The sequence below is a fragment of the Mobula birostris genome, chromosome 3 (genome assembly GCF_030028105.1).
Source record: "Mobula birostris isolate sMobBir1 chromosome 3, sMobBir1.hap1, whole genome shotgun sequence".
Lineage (NCBI taxonomy): Eukaryota > Metazoa > Chordata > Chondrichthyes > Myliobatiformes > Myliobatidae > Mobula > Mobula birostris.
The window spans coordinates 214,779,907-214,802,325 of record NC_092372.1 but is presented as its reverse complement, the minus strand read 5'-3'; the positions used below and the strand labels follow the sequence as shown (position 1 = coordinate 214,802,325).

Sequence of the window (22,419 nt, the reverse complement as noted above, 5' to 3'; positions counted from 1 at the left end):
TAAGAGGGGCCTGCATCGATTCCTATGTTACTCTACCGGTTACAGGCTTTCACTTACAAAAACAAGCATGAACTGTCACCCTCTGCTTCTGTGAAGCCAATTGCCAACTTGTCCAAGATATTACTAACTGCATTACTGCACTGCCTCATCCAGAAATAGTTAGCAAATTTCAATAAAAGTGGTCACGGGTCAGTGGTCATTTCCTGCTACCAAAGACGCAATGACTACTTTTGACTGATCTTCGTCTTTCCAAGTGTACATTAATCTTACAGTGGCATGCATAAGTTTGGGCACCCCGGTCAAAATTTCTGTTACTGTGAATAGCTAAGTGAGTAAAGATGACCTGATTTCTAAAGATGACACATTTCTTAAATATTTTAAGCAAGATTACTTTTATATTTCCATCTTTTACAGTTTCAAAACAACAAAAAAGGAAAAGGGCATGAAGCAAAAGTTTGGGCACCCTGCATGGTCAATACTTAGTAACACTCCCTCTGGCAAGTATCACAGCTTGCAAACGCTTTCTGTAGCCAGCTAAGAGTCTTTCAATTCTTGTTTGGGGATTTTTGCCCATTCTTCCTTGCAAAAGGCTTCTAGTTCTGTGAGATTCTTGGGCCGTCTTGCATGCACTGCTCTTTTGAGGTCTATCCACAGATTTTCGATGATGTTTAGGTCGGAGGACTGAAGGCCATGGCAAAACCTTTAGCTTGCGCCTCTTGAGGTAGTCCATTGTGGATTTTGAGGTGTGTTTAGGATCATTATCCTGTTATAGAAGCCACCCCCTTTTCACCTTCAGCTTTTTTACAGACGGTGTGATGTTTGCTTCCAGAAATTGCTGGTATTTAGTTGAATTCACTCTTCCCTCTACCAGTGAAATGTTCCCCGTGCCACTGGCTGCAACACAAGCCCAAAGCATGATCGATCTACCCCCATGCTTAATAGTTGGAGAGGTGTTCTTTTCATGAAATTCTGCACCCTTTTTTCTCCAAACATACCTTTGCTCATTGCAGCCAAAAAGTTCTATTTTAACTTCATCAGTCCACAGGACTTGTTTCCAAAATGCATCAGGCTTGTTTAGATGTTCCTTTGCAAGCTTCTGACGCTGAATTTTGTAGTGAAGACGCAGGAAAGGTTTTCTTCTGATGACTATTCCATGAAGGTCATATTTGTGCAGGTGTCGCTGCACAGTAGAACAGTGCACCATCACACTAGAGTCTGCTAAATCTTCCTGAAGGTCTTTTGCAGTCAAACAGGGGTTTTGATTTGCCTTTCTAGCAATCCTACGAGCAGTTCTCTCAGAAAGTTTTCTTGCTCCTCCAGACCTTAAGTTGACCTCCACTGTTCCTGTTAACTGACATTTCTTAATTACATTACGAACTGAGGAAACAGCTACCTGAAAACACTTTGCTATCTTCTTATAGCTTTCTCCTGCTTTGCAGGCATCATTTAACTTTCAGAGTGCTAGGCAGCTGCTTAGAGGAGCCCATGGCTGCTGATTGTTGGGACAAGGTTGGAGGAGTCAGGGTATTTTTCAAGCTTTGAAATTTGCATCACCTGGCCTTTCCTAATGGTGACTGTGAACAAGCCATAGCCCTAACAAGCTAATTAAGGTCTGAGACCTTGGTAAAAGTTATCTGAGAGTTCAAATCTCTTGGGGTGCCCAAACTTTTGCATGGTGCTCCTTTCGTTTTTTTCCACTCTAAAATTGTACAAAACGAAAATAATACACTAATCTTGCTTAAAGTGTTGAAAAGAATGTTTCATCTTTAACTTTATGACTTTTGGAGATTAGTTCATCTTCTACTCACTTAACTATTCACAGTAACAGAAATTTTGACCGGGGTGCCCAAACTTTAGCATGCCACTGTATATACATGTCCCCTCCCCCCCCCCCCCATAGCCTGTCTATCACTGACATTAGACTCACAGGCCTGTAACTACATGCAGAAGGATAGCAGAGATAAGTACAGAATATTTTAAAAGGCCAGATGGAGTACTATCTTCAGTGTTCCTGACATATTAGGATTAGGCTTGAGCTGTAAACATAGAACTCTAATATTTTATCAAAGATCATTTAAACAAGTAATTCAGAACATAAAGAACCACCATTCGTACAAAGTCTGATGCCACAATCAAACATACCTGCCCCTCAAATGGGCTCTGCTTCTTCATCAATCTGCTTTCCATGCTAGATTCGTCCTCAGACTTTTCTTCAGATCTTTGGGGAGCAGCCAGTGGAGGATTTTTGTTTTTCAGAAGATGTTTCAGTAGCTCATTCCCTGATTCCTGCTTTGATGCTGGTAGGTTAGCCCCAGCAGCAGGTCCATGTGTTGAAACAACAGGCTGCTGCATGCTCATCTTCTCCTCCAGCTTCACTGGGCTCTGCGTTTCCACCTTGTGCTGTGCATGCTCGTGGCACTCAGCACTCTCTGTATGTTCCACCTTCACTGAGTTTGGCCTGGAAGCTTCATTTGATGGACTACGTTCTGTTTCGGAGGGGAGACAGGGCTGCTGTACCACTACTCTCTGTGGTACAGTAGCACTGGAAGAAAGCTGACGTTCAAGTTCAGATGGAGATTGGTTGTCACTTGAATTATTAGCTAACTGATTTAATTCTCCATTCTCATTCTCTCCTTGATTATATACAAAATCACCAGGTAGACTGACAGCTGCATTAGCAGCATCAGCAACAACGGGTGTAGTTGGTGCAGTAATATCAGAATGAGGAGTAGATGGTGTCCTAGCACATTCATCCTCATCATCCTTCTTCTTCTTTCTGGTTCTTCTTTTCTTTCCCTTTTCCTCTGGTATAATATTGGAATAAAGTTGAATGAGTGACTGACCAGGGCCTGGGTAACTGCCTGGTAATTGCATTCCATCAACTTTTCCTTGAGACCCAACAGGCATAGTTGGTGCAAATGGAGGGCGTGGTGGGTTCTGTGGAAAGCCAGGAGCAGATGGTAACTGGTTCATAGGATGGATAGGTGGGCATGCACCAGGGATTGCATGGCCTTCAGGCTCAAAGTCTGCCGCTCCCATGGGCCTATTGTCGCTGCACTGCATGTAAGGTGTTGGAGTAGGTGAATTCATAAACTGTGGAAGCAGATTCTGTTGCTGTGGAGTAATTAGTCCCATCTGCTGTGGAGGTCTTTGAGATTGCATGAAATCACAAGGCAACTCAGAATTGAAATATGGCATTTGTGACAGGGCTGGCGCATTCACATCTGAGATCCCTTGCTGCTGCTCCATTTCCATTCGCTTCTGCATAGCACGGTGACGTTCAACTTCTTTCATGAGCTGGATTCGTTGCCTTTCCTGCTGCTCTCGTAAACGCTCCCTCCGTTCCCTCTCCTGGAAACTTTCACTGAATGGGTTGTTGTCATCAAATTCAACTCGTGGCGGCACATTGGACTGCTGATTTGCTGTGACTGTTGGCCCCTGAGTAGATGGGGTGCTGGGCACTGGCAACTGAGGTGGCGCAGGGTGCTGCATCCTAGGGGCACCCATGGGAATAGGGGGAGGGGCAGCAGCATTCGGATTGCAACTCTGCCACTGAGGAGCAGCAGTCATTCTGTTACCCGCCGGCTGCGGAGGAACTGGCGGCTGCATTTGCTGTCTGGGCTGCTGCTGTGGCATCATTGAGAAATTCTGTTGAGTCACTGAAGATGGAGTCCCCCCTTTAACTGAGGGAAGCTGGGCTGATCCAGCAGGTATCATGGAGGATGACATCATCGAACAGTGTTGTTGCTGCCGTTGCTTTAAACGATACTCCTCCATTAGCTCTGAATGTTCCTTTTGCTGTTTTCGAATCTAAAAGACAAGATTAGTTAGTCAGCTGTTTGATCTCATCAGAAATCTGAGTAAATTGGCTCTTTTAGTTCCCTGGGACAGTTCAAGTGTCTATATCTTATAGTGAAAATGTCCCTTTTCTGTCTTTCTAACATATCATCCCTTCTCAGAGCAGTGATCATTTATTTTATCAATATTGCCAACCAGCCCCCCCTTTTTAGCTTTGCCCCATCCCACTTTAAAGTCTGGTTCCAGACTTCAACCTTTTTAAGACATTTTCAAAATAACTACAATGTCATGCTTCCATGCATCTTAACTCATCAGGAAAAAAAACCCTATAAAATAATTAACTTTAATCACCCAGGGTAAAAGCGTAAATTTGCAAATGGCAAAGTCACCTGCTCCAATTGCTTTTGCACCATACTTTGCTGTTCAGTTACATGTTTAAGCTGCTCTGCATCTTCCTCTGGAAATTCCCGTCCAGCCTTTTTAGCTGTGCGTTGTTTAGCTGAGAGTGCCTTCTTCGACTTCCGGTGAGCCCCAATCTGCTCCTCAAGAAATTTCTGCTGCATTTGGAGGAGTTGTTGAGTTTCTTGGAGCCATTCTTCATATTGTTGCTTCTGGGCATCATCTGGGGGGGGGGGAAAAAACATTATTACTTAGGTAACAGCATGGGAAAGAGAAAACTATTATCAAATAATATCATTCACAACCTCATTATGTCTCCAAGTTGTGACAGGATCAATACAGAAGCAACCCTATAATAGTTAGTTGCTCTGAAATGAATAGAAGAGACATTAAGTTAAAAAGTAAGGCTGATTTTAAAAGATTATTTTGTGAAATGCAAATTTAAGCACAACTAATCTGGAATGTAGTTTTAAATACACCACCTCAACAAGCAACATTAATGAAGAGCATTTGCCTATACATAATCTTTAACTTCATGCATTCTTGGAAATTCAGTAACACAAAAATATTAAGTGAACCAGTTACCTACAAAACTTTAAAACATTTTGCATACAGTAATTCTGTAACAGCTCACTGAAAATTAGTCATCCAACTTACAATTAATCAGCATCTAGGCATGAAAAGGTTCAGCAGCGAAGACCTTTTGTCCTTGAGAGAATAACTACTATCTAGGCATGAAAGATGCGCACCAAATTCATAGGCAACATTACCAAACAAGTGCACAGTCTGGTGTTCAGATGACACTAAGTACTGCCAGGCTATTCCACAAGCGGGTTACTGAACAAGACCATAAGATATTGGAACAGAATTAGGTCATCTGGCCCATCAAGTCTGCTCCACCATTTTATCACAGCTGATCCAATTTTCCTCTCAGACCCAATCTCCTGCCTTCTTCCATATCCCTTCATGCCCTGACCAATCAAGAACCTATCCACTTCTGCTTTAAATATACAAAGACTTAGCCTCCACAGCTGTCTGAGCCAAAGAATTCTACAGATTCACCACTCTCTGGCTAAAAATATTCCTCATCTCAGTTCTAAAAGGACGCCCCTCTGTTCCGAGGCTGCGTCCTCTGGTCTTTCTATGTGGATAGATACCATCCTCTCCAGATCCACTCTATCAAGGCTTTTCACCATTCGACAGATTTCAATGAGGCCACTCCTCATTCTTCTGACTTTTAGTGAATACAGGCCCAGAGCCATCAAACACACTTCATATCAGAAACCATTCAATCCTGGAATCATTTTCATGAATCTCCCTTGAACCATCTCTAGTTTCACCACATCCTTTCTAAGATAAGGGGCCCAAACCTGCTCACAATGCTCTAAGTGAGGCCTCACCAATGCTTTATAAAGTTTCAGCATTACATCCTTGCTTTTATACTCTAGTTCTCTTGAAATGAATGCTAACCTCGCATTTGCTTTCTTCACCACAGACTCAGCCTGCAAATTAACCTTTAGGAAATCCTGCACAAGGACTCCCAAGTCCCTTTGCACCTTAGTATTTTTTTATTTTTTCTCCATTTAGAAAATAGTCAGCCCTTTCATTTCTTCTATCAAAGTGCATGACCATACACTTCCTGACACTGTATTCCATCTGCCATTTCTTTGGCCATTCTCCTAATCTGTCTAAATCCTTGTGTAGTCTCTCTACTTCCTCAAAACTACCTGCCTCTCCACCTATCTTCATATCGTCTGCAAACTTGTCAATAAAGCCATCGATTCTATTTTCCAAATCACTGACAAATCACGTAAAAAGAATCAGTCCCAACACAGACCCCTGTGGAACGCCACTAATCACCAGCAGCCAGAGGGCAAAGGCTCCCTTTATTCCCTCTCTGCCTCCTGCCAATCAGCCACTGCTTTATCCATGCTAGAAACTCTCCAATAATACCAAGGGCTCGTAAGCTTGTTAATCAGCCTCACGTGTAGCACCTTGTCAAAAGCCTTCTGAAAATCCAAGTACACAACATCAACTGATTCTCCTTTATCTATCTTGCTTGTTATCCGTCAGGCAAGATTTCCCTTTACAGAAACCATGCTGACTTTGACTTATCTTATCATTAGTCTCCAAGCACCTTGAAACTTCATCTTTAATAATAGACTCCAACACTTTCTCAACCACTGAGGTTAGACTAACTGGCCTATAATTTCCTTTCTTTTGCCTTCTTCCCTTCTTAAAGAGTGGAGTGACATTTGCAATCTTGCAGTCTTCTGGGAACATGCCAGAATCAAGTGATTCTTGAAAGATCATGACCAATGTATTCATGTGTATGGTCGAATGACAATTAAATATCAACTTAGACTTGCATTTTTCATAGAATCAAAAAATGAAACTCATGACTGCCTCCATTATTTTAAAAGCAATATACTTGGTGTGACGAGAATACACATAAAATTAAGGTGTTTGCTGGCCTGAGTTAGCATCAGTGGCATCAGCAGTTGGTCTGCCACCTGTCCTCAGGGGAAGGAGAGATAAGGAACAACGGACAGGCGATCTGGAGATGTGTAATGAAGGGACGGGAGAGAGAGCTGTCTGGAGCGGCTCCCCCTTTGAACCCTGAACTGTTTGAAGTGATGGACAGGCGATACCCCAGGAGGGGGATAAAAAGGGACAGGTTCGCTAAGGCAAGACACACACGACACCCGAGGTAACAAGACTCTGGAAGCGGTGCACCTCTCACGAGTCGGTGGGAAGTACCGGACCTTAAACGCACAGGGTGGAAAGGTACGATCAGCGGGAACCTGGTGTGTGTCCACCCTCGCTTGGGTGCCAGGTTCACTGCAGAGGATCGACCGCATCTGGAGGAGGAGACACAGTCAGTGACCTCAGGTGACATCACAAAGGACCCGCCCGGAAGCTGCTTGTGAGCAATACTGCCGGTCTGTAAGCCGTTTCTGAATGATCAGTCGTTCCCGTTCTCTCTCTCCCTCCCCCCACGTTGTCCATCGCCATGGCAACGATTACTGCGAACTGAACTATTAAATCGAACTGGACTTTTGTGTCACTTTGAAATTGGTCATTTACCCCTAGACAACGATAGAGCTTGATTGATGCTGTTAACTTAATTCTGTGCACATGTGTGTTTATCATTGCTGAACTGTTGCATTTATTATCCTTTCGATTACTGTGTTGCTTGTTTCTTTAATAAAACTTTCTTAGTTCTAGTAATCCAGACTCCAACTGAGTGATCCATTTCTGCTGGTTTGGCAACCCAGTTACGGGGTACGTAACATAAGAAATAAGACTATAAAATCCTTAAGGCAATTCGAAGTTCACATCAAGAGTTAGTTTTGAAGGAAATTTGAACAATTTACTCAGGACAATCTCTCAAGGAACTAAATAAACCATTAACTTATTGAAGACATGTTTATATAGGGACAAATTTGGTTGTCATAGCCGGGATGGTAGTTGGGATAAGCTCCCACTATCTATAAAGTGCTCCCAATGGCATGGGTCTCAAATTAGCTTCTGATAACCAAGTCCAACTCCTGGCCTTCGTGTGGCGGAACTGCTTACACTGACAGAAAAAGGGGTGAAGGCAGGTCACTGGCATTTTAAAACCTGTTGCTTCAGGCAGGTGGGGCTCGTTAGCCTGGGGAGGCAGCATACCTAGAAGGAAAACTGATTTAAACCTCCACTGCCTTGCGGCTATACCCACTCATGGGAAAGGCTTCGGGAGTAAACCCCAAGGAAGAAATCCAGAGTTGGAGCCCCTAAGACAGTCACATGTTGATTCAATGCCATTCTGGCAGCTTCTGCAGTTCAGTTGTCATCAAAACGTTATGCCTGGGATCCTTTTGACATCAACGTCTAGACTGAGAGGAGTCGTGATGCTTGCAACTCATGGTCTTCCTACACCTCCTGCCTAGGATTTGGTGACACCAATCTCCACAACCAATTCAAGACCTGGGGTGATGGGCTAGTGGCGACAGTGGCAGGCATAAGATGGTGCTGGGAACAATTAGTCACTGGCCTGCACTCAGGCAGCCAAGGCAGAATGGTCGCTCTCTTCTCACGAGGCAAGGGCAGTGTTCGGCAGTTACCTTGGCAATGGAGCAGCCCTCTTCAGGGACCGCACTGCTCACCCCTCACAGGAAAGGGTTGAAAAAGGTGACCTAAAGAAAGCTTGCCTCACCGTATCCTGTCAGCATACCACAACTGACTGGACTTCTATTTTGTGGTCAAACTACCTCAAAAGCTACAAAAGAATGTAGAACCACCAGAAAGCTGAGCAAACTCTGTGTTGGAGCCTGGAGTGTCAGGACACTCATGGACAACAAGAGCAGTAACAGACCAGAGAGGTGACCAGCACTTGTAGGACACGTGCTTCAGAAGTACAATGTCAACTTTGCAGCGCTCAGTGAGACTGAGGCTGGTGAAATCACAGAAGTAGGGGCTGGCTACATATTTTTCTGGAGTGGCAAGGGAAAGGATGAGGCTGGAGTAGCCGGAGTTGGCTTTGCCATCCGGACCACAATCGTCAGGAACCTGGAGTCCCTCCCCAGAGATATCAATGATCACCTCACAGTAATGAAGCTGCCTCTGAAAGCCAAGACTCATATAACTCTGATCAGTGTCTGCACCTCTGAACAGAAGGAACCATTCTACCAGGAACTCAGCCAGCTACTATGCTCTGTCCCCAAAGACGACAAGATCCTGCTACTTGGCAACTTTAATGCCCGAGTAGGCAGTGACCATCAGTCTTGGTCAGAAGTCATTGGCCTTGGAAAGGAGAATTCAAATGGGCAGCTACTACTCACCTTCTGTGCAGAAAATGGGCTGATAATAACCAACACCCTCTTTCAGCTTCCAGACATCCACAAAGCAACCTGAATGCATCCACACTCCAAGAACTGGCATTTGATTGATTACACGGTCACAAGGCGCCAGGACATCAGGGATGTGACCATCACTAGAGCAATGAGGGATGCAGACTCCTGGACTGACCACATTCTGCTGAGAAACAAGCTGCCATTTCAGATCGCCAGGACGCTCAGGCGCCAGTAGGCTGACACTAAGCGGAAGCTGAACATGCGATGGCTCGCTGACCCCAGCTTCAATGAACAGTTGATCAGCAAACTGGAGGAACAACTTGAGCAACTGCCCGAGGAAGCAGACCCAGAAACAGCACGGGCTTCTTCAGAGACACACTATACAGTGCTGCAAGTGCCGTCCTTAGGCACTCCAATAGGAAGCATCAGGATTGATCCAGTGAGAACAACTCTGATATCATCACCCTTCTCAAGCAGAAGCAGGAAGACTTTGCAAGCTGGCTCAGTGACAAGCCGTCAACCTCCAAACATGACCGCTTGAAGCACCTCCACTGTAAAGTCCAGGCGGAGCTGTGGAAGGTGAAAGGTCAGTGGTGGGAGGCCAAAGTGGCAGTGCTTCGACACTATGCAGATCAGAACAACTCAAAAAAGTTTTTTAGTGATCCAAAGGAAGTGTATGGACCTTCCTCCAACATCATGGTACCAGTCCGCTCTTCGGATGGAGTGCTCCTCGCTGACAAAGGCGACACTATTCAATGCTGGGCAGACCATTTCAACCAGCTGCTGAACAGGCCATCTCAGATAGATGACCAGACCATAGAAAAAATGTCCCAGCACCCAGTCTTAGAGGCCCTTGATGATCTCCCCACATTGGTAGAAGCAAGGAAGGCAGTCAACCAGCTGCAGCCAGGTAAGACCCCTGGACCGGATGGGTTTCCACCAGAAGTCTTCAAGGAGGGTGGCGAAACCCTTCTTCAAAGGCTGACAGAGCTCATGTAGCAGTTCTGGGAGAAAGCCTGTGGACCACAGGACTTTAGGGATGCAAACATCATTCATCGGTACAAGAACAAGGAAGACAGGGCATTCTGTGACAACCACAGAGGCATATCTCTCCTGACCATAGCTGGGAAGATCATGGCCCATATCATACTGAACAGGATTACCTCTCAACTCATTGATGACGTCTCAGAGAGCCAATGTGATTTCAGATCTAACAGAGGGACAGTGGACATGATCTTTGCTGTCAGACAGATCCAGGAGAAGTGCCAGGAACAGAGCCAGAATTTCTACATCCTCTTTGTGGACCTGATGAAGGCATTTGATACCGTTAGTCGCACAGGCCTTTGGCGCATCCTTACCAAGTTAGGCTGCCTCCCAAAGGCTGATCAGCATTGTCAGGTCATTCCACAATGTCATGATGGCCAGGATAATCAAAACTGGCTGCACCTCTGACCCCCTCCTAGTAACTAATAGTGTCCAGCAGGGCTGTGTCCTCGCGCCTACTCTGTTCAGCCTGCAGTTTGCACGATGCTGTTCTCTGCTCTCTCACAGACTAATACAGGAATAACAATCTGCTACAGAACTGATGGCCACTTCTTTGATCTGTGATGCTTTAAGAGCAAGACCAAAGTGCTGGAAGCAATAGTATGAGACTTCCTCTTTGCAGATGTCTGCACTCTTGCAGCACACAGAAAAGGGACCTGCAGGAGCTCGCTGACTGCCTCATTGTGGGAGCAAGTAAATTCGGCCTAACCATCAACCTGTAGTAGAAGACAGAAGTTCTACTTCAGTTGGCACCCCTTACCAACTCTCCAGAACCATGAGGGCACAGCTCAACAATGTTGATGCTTTTACCTACCTGGAAAGCTGCCTCAACTCCTCCTGCAGGCTAGATCGAGAGGTCTCAAACAGACTTGCTGGGGCATCCGCTGGCAGGCTTTGGATGTGTGTGTGGGGAGAACATGGCACCAGGATGGCAGTCTACAGAGCAGTCGTCCTGATTTCTCTGCTGTATGGCTCTGAAACGTGGACCCCATACCGCAGGCACATCAAGATGCTTGATCAGTTCCACCTGCGATTCCTTCGCAAGATCATGGGTATCTTGTGGCGAGACAGAGCCCCCAAACAGAAGTGCTTCAAAGGGCTGAGAGCTCTGGCACAGAGACACTGATCATGTATGCTCAACTTAGATGGGTTGGACATGTGGTCTGGATGAAAGACAACCACCTTCCAAAGACAGTAACGCCTGGCGCCTGTAGTCTACAAAGGCACCAGCACATTCGAACAGCAGCGGCTGAAGGACCTCAGTCAAAAGTGCCAGGACTGCAAGGAGACGACGCGACCCTTCAATGGCTGTAATGTGCCCTACCTGCCAGCGCATCTGCACTTCTCAGTTCAGGCTTTGCTCCCATCAGCGACATCACTGACGTCATCATCATTCCTGATGGACTTCCATGAGGAAGAATAGGGACAAATTTGCTCATACACTAGAAAAAAGCCACTGCTCTGTTTTAAGCTGTGACCTTTACCGCTGAAGGAACAGAGTGACGGTTCCTTGGCTTAACTTCCCCACCAAAGACACCATACAGTAATAGAGCACTGCAGTACAAAAACAGGCCCTTTGGCCCATCTAGTCTGTACCAAACTGTTGTTCTTCCACTTCCAGGAGTATCAGCAACAGGCACTTTGAATTTGAGACTAGTTAGACAGGTGCATTAACAGAAAATAAGCCAGTGAATGGAAACAAGTTTGCAGCATTTCAAAACCTAACAACTTCAGACTGTATAATTAGTTCCCCAAATTATCTCCTTCGAGCTATTTTCAGAATTAATGCCCAATACATTTTTTGTCAAAAGATCAATTAGATGTAAAACTCAATCAATTTCTTTATCAGTTAAGAATCATTGGATAAAATTAAAAGAAATTTCAATTAAAGACAGTAACTCACTCATGAAACCAGGACCAAAAGATGGAGGGTTTGGTCGCTGCATTTGAGGTGCCAAATTTCCATCCTGAAAACAATCCAAATATAAACACTTTAATACTTCTAATGGTGAAATAATCTACCAATCTAGAAAACATTGTTTTATATATTTCTAGTTAATATAATCAGATCCACCTCACCCACAACAGCAAGATGTATTGTTACTTCAGGAAATTAAATTTTAAACATTTTACTGTCCTTATTCTCACCCCATTCTCCTTTTTATCAGACATTAGCCCTATAGATACAGGAAAACCAGTGACACATTCAACTTTTTAAAAATTTCTTGGTGATTGATAGCCATACTCATACTTCATTGATCCTGAGAGAGAAATTGGTTTTCGTCACAGTTGCACCATAAATAATTAAATAGTAATAAAACCATAAATAGTTAAATAGTAATATGTAAATTATGGCAGGAAATAAGTCCAGGACCAGCCTATTGGCTCAGGGTGTCTGACCTCCAAGGGAGGAGTTGTAAAGTTTGATGGCCACAGGCAGGAATGACTTCCTATGACGCTCAGTGTTGCATCTCGGTGGAATGAGTCTCTGGCTGAATGTACTCCTGTGCCCAACCAGTCCATTATGTAGTGGATGGGAGACATTGTCCAAGATGGCATGCAACTTGGACAGCATCCTCTTGATGGGATGTGACTCAATTACTGACCTGCTGTTTTATTGTATAATGGCTCACTTACGTCTCCCCACTTCATTCCTCCTGCTGGGAAATGGTTTGACACGCACCAATGAGCCTTTGCAAACTCGTCCAAGGAGCAGTATACATGAAGATGGTTGTGTAGAATACTATCAGTGAGATGGTATACACTCGTAGCACTCCTGCCCATTTTTAACCCAACCCAGATCTGGAAGACTGAAATTTTGGAAGTGTATCCTGACACACCCCACCTGGAATACCTCCAATGGCCTTTAAAATGACAGTTCAAAAAGGCTTGAACAATTAGAATCATAGAAAAATGCAACTAGGAAACCAATCTGTGTAACCATCAAGTACATAATTGCACCTCAATCCATTTTATTCTTCCCATATCATCGATATCCCTCCCCTTTCCCCACCAAGATCCTACAAAGTATTTTACAATGCTCAATTAACCTACCAAACTGCACATTTTTTTGGGATTTGTAAGGGAACTGGACTACTTAAGAGAGCTACACAGTCATAGGGAGAAGGTTCAAATTCCATGCAGAGATTACTGAAGGTCAGGATTGAACCCAGGTAACTGGAACAGTGAGGTACTGAAATTTTAATCAAATAATTAAGCACAATGAAATAAATCACTTAACTGCACGTGTTGATTTTCTTGAGAGTGCCCCATGTTTTGTTCCTGAACTAAGAGACAAATCCAGGGCAGAGTAGGAGATCAGAGAAACCAGCACCTGAGCTGTACTTGCCTCACTTTTCAATGCACAGGCATAGAAGTGAAGAAACAGTCAGGAGGATTTTGTCAGCAAGGGGTTAGCATATGAGGAGCCTTTGACAGCTTTGGGCCTGTACTCACTGGAATTCAGAAGAATTTGGGGAGACCTATGGAATGTTGAAAGGACTAGATAAGATGGATGTGGAGAGGATGTTTGCTATGGTAGGGGCATCCAGAACTAGAGGGCACAGCCTCAAAATTGAGGGGTGACCCTTTAGAACAGAGGAAAGAAGGAATTATTTTTCGCTGGAGATTTGTGAATCTGTGGAATGCTTTGCCACAGACAGCTGTGGAGGCCAAGACCATGGGTATATTTAAAGCAAAAATTGATGGTTTCCTGATTGGTCAGGGCATCAAAGATTGTGGCGAGAAGGCAGATGTATGGGGTCGAGTGGGATTGGGATCAGCCATTGAAGAAAAAAAGAGTGGACTGGACAGGCTGAATGGCCTCATTCTGCTGCTATGTCTTATGGTCTGATTCCCTCAAGCAAGCAGCAGCAAGGGGAAGCTGTGTTTGGAGCTGAAAAAGTGGACTCCTCCACAGATTGGTGCTGCAAGGTGGTCACGTATTTGGTCTGCAAAAGAGACTTTAAGCTTCCAACTGCCAATCATTTTAATTCCCATCCGACTTGACTGACCTCTGTATTTGACCTCCCGAACTACTTCAAAACACTAATCTCAAAATCCAACATGCAAGAATATTGTAAAATTAATTCACAAAGATGATCACTCAAATTATGAAATTCAAAGGGATGCCAATGTCAATAAAAGGGAACCGAGAAGTTCGAGAGGTATCTGATGAACTGAATTCAAGTTTACTGCAAATGAAGGCAAAATAAAAAAATAAACTAAACCTTCTCATGAGTAGAATGGTCAAATAATTACTTCGTCAAGAAACGCAGAGTGGAACTAAACAAATGGATCATGTGGATTAAAATAAAACAGTTTCAGTATGATACTTTGATGGATGTAAAGGGTAATTATTGCTGAGATTCAGTAAAATTACAATGCTGTTTAAAACATATCACATCTGGTTAAATAACTACCGAGGCAACTCCTTGGTGAATGGGATTCTGCCCACCATCTCCATTCTGTGGACTTGACATTTGCTGACCCACAAAGGGAAATCTGCAACAAAATAATGAAAGAATACAGTTAGAAACACAAGGAAATCGTCAAGCATAACTGACTTTAGAAAGGGGCTATCGAGCTGGTATGATCAACAAAACTAATAAAGGCATCGGTGACTTTAAAAAAAAGCTGATTACAGATTAAGAGATATCATGGGAGTGAAACAGGCAGTATTTATTGAGAGGCATGCATTCTGAAGCTTTTCATAGAATCGACAATGATAACAAGGCTGCAATCAATTTGTTCTCTTCTGATCTCATGGAACAAAGACAGGAGCCACAGGCCAAGGGAAAAAAAGATGACAGGTTGAATCTTCCTAATTTCTCAAGGGATAGTAGTGAAGTGAACTAAGGTATGGTCAGGATTCGAATAGACGGCATTAGGAACAATATAAACTGTGTGGCCTAAGAGTGGGGGAGATGAGAATGAAATATAGTGACCATCAAAACTTAATGAAGAAAAAAATTAATGATACAGCTTCATTCCTTGCAAACCAAGGTAAAGAAAATCATTCTACAATTTGCAAAGACAGAAATACAGGCATGTATTTGCTTTTTGAGGTTATGAGTGACAATCGATGTGAAGGAGAAAAGCATCAACATCTTAATAAAGAAAGGTACAGATGTTCAAATACTCATTCAAATTTTATATGAAAATCCATCTCTGTGCACAAATTTTAGGCAGTACCAGAACAAGAATACAATTCTTTTGATAAATAGATGGTACTTTGGTAAATTCAAAAAGAACACTAAGTATCTTAGCAACATGTTACTACATGCCAAAATTAAATACTACAAATTACATCTGGCTTTTGACTAATGTTGTAATTGTAGGTCAGGAAAGAAAGAAGACTTGCTCTCAAAGCTAGACACAAGAGATTGCAGATGCTTGAACCTGGAACAAAGAACAATCTACTGGAAGAACTCAGTAGATCAAGCACCGCCCATAGGAAGAAAGGAAATGCCAACATTATACATTGAAACCCTGCATCAGGACCCTTCCTGCAGATTGTTTGCTGCTCCCTAAGATATGTTAATCTACCTGCAAAGAACTGAACAAATTGAGCAAAAAGTATCTTAGGCAATCCAACATCTTAGTCTCAGTCTGACAAAATACTGAAGTTCAGACATCCCACCTCTCCCGGAACTTCCGGGAGTCTCCCGCATATTAATAATGGCTCCCTGATGCCCGCAAATTATATACAATATCACGGAAATCAAGTTTTTTGAGAGCGAGCGAGAGAAAAGCAAGAGAGAGCGCGAGAGCGAGAAAGGGAGAGAAAGCAAGCGAGAGCGTGCGAGCGACCACAAGAGAGAGCGAGCGAGAGCACGCCATGGCAGAGAATTCCAAAAAAATATAAAACGTACATCACCCCAGACTACACTAAAGTGTACCCCTGCCTAACAGGGGTCAAAATAATGACAGTGTTGCTTGCTGCACTGTTTGCAATAATGACTTTTCTATTGCCCATGGTGGGTTAAGCCTGTAAAAGACATGTTGAGGTGAGTTTAACAGGTGTCATTTGTTCATTAGCATAGCTAACGTTATTTAAACTAGCTGGCTAGCTGCTAAGGAGCTACTCTACCTCCCTGAAATGAGTTTTTGCAGGGTGGGATGTCTGGAAGTTTCTCTTCAATACAAGAGCTTAGCATGGAGTTCTTTGAGGATACAACGAGCACAGCGGATAGAGGGGAGCAGATGGATGTTATTTACTTGGATTTCTAGAAGGTGTTCGATAAGGAGCCACATAAAAGACTTATCCATAAGATAAGGATGCATAGAATTGGGGGAGATGTATTAGCATATGTAGAGGACTGGTTAATTAATAGAAAGCAGAGAGTTGGGATACATGGGTGTTACTCTGGTTGGCAATCAGTGGTGAGTGGTGTGTCACAGGGATCGGTGCTGAGCCTGCAACTGTTCACGATATACATTAAAGATCTGGAAGAGGGGATCCAGTGTAGTGTATCTAAGTTTGCTGATGATGCTAAATTGAGTGGAACGGTAAATTGTGCAGAAGATATGGCGAGATTGCAGAAAGATATAGATAGGTTAAGTGAATGGGCAAGGGTCTGGCAGATGGAGTACAATGTTGGTAAATGCAAGGTCATCCACTTTGGAAGGAAAAGTACAAGAGCAGATTATTATTTAACTGGTTAAAAAATAGCAGCATATTGCTGTGCAGAAGGACTTGGGAGTGCCGGTGCATGAATCACAAAAGGCTGGTTTGCAAGTGCAGCAGGCTATCAAGAAGGCAAATGGAATGTTGGTCTTCACTGCTAGAGGGATTGAATTTAAGAGCAGGGAGGTTATGCTGCAACTGTACAGGGTACTGGTGAGGCCGCACCTGGAGTACTGCATGCAGTTCTGGTCTTCTTACTTGAAGGAGGATATATTGGCTTTGGGGGTGGTGCAGAGGAAGTCCACCAGCTTGATTCCAGAGATGAAGGGGTTAGACTATGAGGTCAGATTGAGTCACATAGGACTGTACTCACTGGAATTCAGAAGAATGAGAGGAAATCCAAGAAAGAGATAGATAAGATAGAGACAGGAAAGTTGTTTCCACTGGTAGGGGAGACTAGAACTAGGGGACATAGCCTCAAGAATTGGGGGAATAGATTTAGGATAGAGATGAGGAGGAACTGCTTTTCCCAGAGAGTGTTGAATCTGTGGAATTCTCTCCCCAGTGAAGCAGTGGAGGCTACCTCAGTAAGTATATGGAAGACAAGGTTGGATAGATTTTTGCATAGCAGGGGAATTAAGAGTTACGGGGGGAAAGGCAGGTAGGTGGAGTTGAGTCCATGGCCAGATCAGCCATGATCTTACTGAATGGCGGAGCAGGCTCGACGGGACAGGTGGCCGACTCCTGCTCCTATTTCTCATGTTATGAAAGAAAACTTGACATTCCAAATCTGCTTCAGCACCTTGTGATTGTATGTCTCAATACTGTAAAATAATTTTGGTATTATATTGAACTTCATATTCACAAAGCACAAGCTACTGAGAATTCTCACATCATCACAGCTCAGACCTAAATGAATAACATTAGAAATAAAATAAATCCAGTTAATTCTATTTGTAAGTAAAAGATATGTAGTAAAATATACTATAAATTTTAACAGGTAAATTTTCAAATTGTACTAGCAGCATGATTTCAGTAAACCTTAGGGAGCAATTGTATGACAATTGTTTATAGCCCTTTGACTTTGTATTAATACTGAGAACAATCATTAAATGTTCTACCTACTTGGAAAGCTAACTGAGGCATGACAAGTTAATGTGTACACAAGTTCAGATCAATAATAATTACTTTGACTGGAATTAAGGGCAGAGCATAAGCAGATTTTGATAACAGTTGTTTCAGGGTGTAGCTGTGTCTTTACTCAAGCTGCTGTGTCAGGAAGAGGCGCAACAAGTGAAATGAAGAGCAGGAAATGCTTCACACTTCACAATGGAAGAGGTCTGTTTTATTGTTTGCACAACTGTTAATATTTCACTATTGGACATACAAATGTGTTAATCTGGTTTAAGCTGCAGAATGCCAAGTGGTGGCGTCAAGATTGATTTCATTGCCAAGAGGGAAGGGGAAACACAACAGACCTATTAGTTAATTAATTTATGTAGAAAGAGATTTAACTATGGATAATAGAGAGCATTTGAAAAGTCAAGGATATTTTACATTTTGGTAATACTGATTATGCACCACGAAGCATAATAAAGAATACCATGGGTAAAAAATGAACGCACAGATCACATAGCGTAGAATACAAGGACACGTAGAATGGATAAGTCTGCACATAATGTAACAAGGAAATACATTGTTGGCATTACTAGAAGAGTTTACTCAGGTTTTTCTTTGAGAAGAGTAAATACTTTGGTGAAAGCATTACCATGGCCATCCAGAAGATTCTGAGTGAGAGGATTTTGATTAGGAGGAGTATTCAAGTATTAAGGAGCTCACTTTTCAAATAAGTGCAAAATATGGGTATTTTGCCATGAAGATGATAGTAGCATCATTGAGGTGTGACAAGAAGAAGAAAATACTTACCTGTTCATTACTATTGGTGGCATTCCCAAGTTACTTTGGGCCATAACTCTGTTGATTCCCTTTAATGCTACCATCTTTGCTTTCATGATAGGATCAGTGATAGCATCAAAATCTGTAAAATAATGTGACAAAATTTAGCATGATCCACACAAAAAAGTTCAAGTATATAACAATTCCCTTTCCTCTCCCTCTTCAAAATGACCCTTGTCAACTGGTTTCTAAATGGATATTGAACCCTTGAACACTACCTTACTTTTTTAATATATTTCTGTTTTTTTGCACGATGTTTAATCTATTCAATATACATATACTGCAAGTGATTTATTATTGTTATTATTTTCCTTCTATATTATGTATTGCATTGAATTGCTGCTGCTAAGTTACCAAATCTCATGACACCTGCTGGTGATAATAAACCTGATTCTGATTCTGGACATAGAAGGCTTCAACACCAAAACAAATATCAATCTAAATAGCAGAATATCTGCATTATTATCTCCATTGTAACCTCCTCTCTCAATATCATGAGCAGGGGGTACATCTTATTTTAGACATGAAGCATCATTTCTGATTGGTAAGTAGGTAAAAATGGAACAAAATTCACTCAGACAAATCAAAAATGTACTGGATGCCAGTGTGTACTACATTAAGACTCCTAATTGCCATTGAACACCTGAAGATGCATGTAACTAACACTATTTCTCAAAGTGAATAACTCATTGTGATTAGACCCAATGGCATTGTAATCATAAGACTTTGACAAATCCTGCAGTCTGCTAAGTATTGCTTCAAGGTCAGGTGGCAAAGCTGATCAGGTGTGGGTCTATCTACTCAAAGAATCAAGGACTTAGAACAGCGGTCCCCAACCACTGGGCCGCGGACCGGTACCGGGCCGCAAAGCATGCGCTACCGGGCCGTGAGAAAACAATATGATTTGGCGATAGGAGTCAGCTGCACCTTTCCTCATTCCTTGTCACGCCCACTGTTGAGCCATTATGCATGCGAGGTCATTACCCGCGCGTCATCCATGTCAGCGTGGGAAGAAGATCAACTCCTCGAGCTTGCAAATGACGGCGGGCTGAAAAGTATGTTTGACATAACATCTCTGCCGGCATTCTGGATCTCAAAGTCAAGGCTAAATATCCTGAGATAGCCACAAAAGCACTGAAAACGTTGCTTCCATTTCCAAAATATTTCTGCAATGAATGCAACGAAAACCAAATTGCGTAATGGATTGGACATAAGGAACCCCATTTGAGTATCGCTGTCTCCCATCACCCATCAATGGGACCATCTGGTTGCAGGGAAACAAGCATTCAGCCCAGGGCCCCCACTGATTCAGTGATATTGGTGTGTTGCAATGATTTTATATGTTCATACGGGGAAAATATGTGCTGCGTGTTTAATATCCAAACGTTACTTAAAATGTTATGATGCTATTGACTTACTTATATAACCATATAACAATTACAGCACGGAAACAGGCCATCTCTGCCCTTCTAGTCCGTGCCGAACGCTACTCTCACCTAGTCCCACCGACCTGCACTCAGCCCATAACCTTTCCTTTCCTGTCCATATACCTATCCAATTTTTCTTTAAATAATATTGAACCTGCCTCTACCACTTCTACTGGAAGTTCGCTCAACACTTACTTCAAGCTCCCCTGTCCTTCCCTGATAATTGACTTATCGCTATATTCATGCAAGGAAAATATACGCTGTGTGTTTAATACTAAATTTGTTAGATAAACCCTTTCAGAAACGAAATTGAGTGTATTAGCCACTTATCACCTATATTCCAGCTGTGATTAACACCCCCCCAACAGAATCGCCAAAAACGATTTGTAGAAAAAATTGGCACGTACATGCATGCGCAAAGCACGCATGCGCACTGGTGCCTGTGCAAGGCTTCATGGTCATTGTAGTCTCTCTGTGTAAACGTATTTGGCTCTACTCTTGTCCGTTGGCAACCCTACCCCCCCTCCCCCGGGTCGGCTGGTCCGCAAGAATATTGTCAATATGAAACCTGTCCGCAGTGCAAAAAAAGTTGGGGACCCCTGACTTAGAAGTTCAGTTATTTTTACAAAAATGACACTGGCATCCCTTTGAATGACTGAGAAGGAAGGGGGAAGATGCCAGAAGGGAAAGAGGAAGGAGGCTAGCTTGAAGGTGATAGGTGAAGCCAGGCAGATGGGAAAGGCCAAGGGAAGGAGGAGGGGACCAGGGGAAAGTAATAGGCAGGTGAGAAGAGGTTAAAAAGTCAGAGTGGAGAATAGAGGAATGGGGGTTGGGGGGAAGAGAAAGAATTTACATATCAGAAGGTGACATTGATATTCATGTCATCAGGCTGGAGGCAAACCAAACAGATTATAAATTGTTGCTCCTCCATCTTGAAGGTGGCTTCATCTTCACACAAGGGGAGACCATGGATCAATGTGTCAGAACACGAATGGGAAATCAGAATTAAAATGCATCCCGCTGGGCCGGCTGGTGGCGCAATGACATCAGTGTCGGACTCTGAAACGAAGGTTCCCGAGTTCAAACCCAGTCGGGGCTGCTCCTGAGTATGCTTTCCATCTGCGCCGGGTTGAGTGTCGAGATTGCAACTCGTCCTCGTAAAATAAAGGGAAAAATGCTGCGAAATGTCTGTGTGGGAAGTGGCACGCCACATAGTCTCTCTCTCTCTCTCTCTCACTCCGCGCCTTGTAAAGGCATGAAAAAGACATCATCCCGCTAACATCGTGCACGCATGGATGCACACAAGCACACGCCAAAAAAAATGCATCCTGCTTGTGGCGGATAGTGCAGAGGTGCTTGACGAAGCAGTCCCACAATTTACGATGGGTCTCACCAATTTGGAGGAGGCTATATCGGGAGCACTGGACACTATTTAGGATACTAATTCAGCATACAGCACTATGCCTGAGTACGAGTTAGAGGGAAATGACAAAGAAAAAAAAGGTAAACACACTTCAGTCCTAATCAATATTTCTGTCTGTCTTGAAGTCAGACTCTCAACCCTTAAAGAACAAAGTATTAAAGTTTATTTGTGATGAGTTCCAAGGCCAGGTAAGGCAGAATTAGGCTGGTCATCCATAAAAAAAACAACTGCAAGACCACATCGAGAGGCGATGCTAGCCTTGGAGGTACATTACAGCCTAATTTGTCACTCCTTGCAAGGATGAAGATAAATTATATAGAATTATACAATGAACTGGCACAACTCAGAGTTGACTCACATCACAGAATTTACCAAAGAAACCTCAAAGAGTAACTGAATACCATTTGACACACTGGACAACCTAGATTTGCCGAAAGGGGCAAATATCAATGATTAAGGGTTCAATTCAGTGTTTAATGCATGCCAGTGTCACCACAATAATATACCAAACGTTTTAACCACACTGATACCAGCTTTCTATTAGACAAAACAAGTTAAATTCAAGTCCTTCAGTCAATAACCCAGAAATACTGACACTATGTTATGTCTGTAGATAGACAGATTATTAATCACGCTGGGTCTTAACACTGGAGTGACACACACATAAATTAGAAATAACCTAGCCCCATTAATAAACTAAGCTAATGTAAATATGCAATTTTACTTTATTCTAAGAAAAATTTGAGGTTAATATTGTAATAATAACTCAAAAACATGAAAGCCACTGATATATTTCCTTCACATAATTTTGTTTAGGTTGTAGCATTCTACGTGAAGTGCAATAATTCTAAAAATTGAACAGGGTGGATTCCGGTTAATTGGGACCAGTACATCTTAGTCCAATTAAGT

The 22,419-nt window shown here is 43.0% G+C and overlaps 1 protein-coding gene across 11 annotated transcripts in view; it reads right to left on the bottom strand.

Annotated features, from left to right (window-relative positions):
- kmt2ca (lysine (K)-specific methyltransferase 2Ca) overlaps positions 1–22,419 on the bottom strand; it is a 487,395-nt gene that overhangs the window by 42,507 nt on the left and 422,469 nt on the right. For all 11 annotated transcript variants that reach the window (XM_072254064.1, XM_072254065.1, XM_072254063.1 and 8 more), the window contains 5 exons: positions 18,631–18,742; positions 14,498–14,579; positions 11,980–12,043; positions 4,188–4,420; positions 2,143–3,810 (listed from right to left, as the gene is read on the bottom strand). In XM_072254064.1, the coding sequence (XP_072110165.1) occupies positions 2,143–3,810; positions 4,188–4,420; positions 11,980–12,043; positions 14,498–14,579; positions 18,631–18,742 (2,159 nt within the window). The remainder of the gene's footprint in view (positions 1–2,142; positions 3,811–4,187; positions 4,421–11,979; positions 12,044–14,497; positions 14,580–18,630; positions 18,743–22,419) is intronic.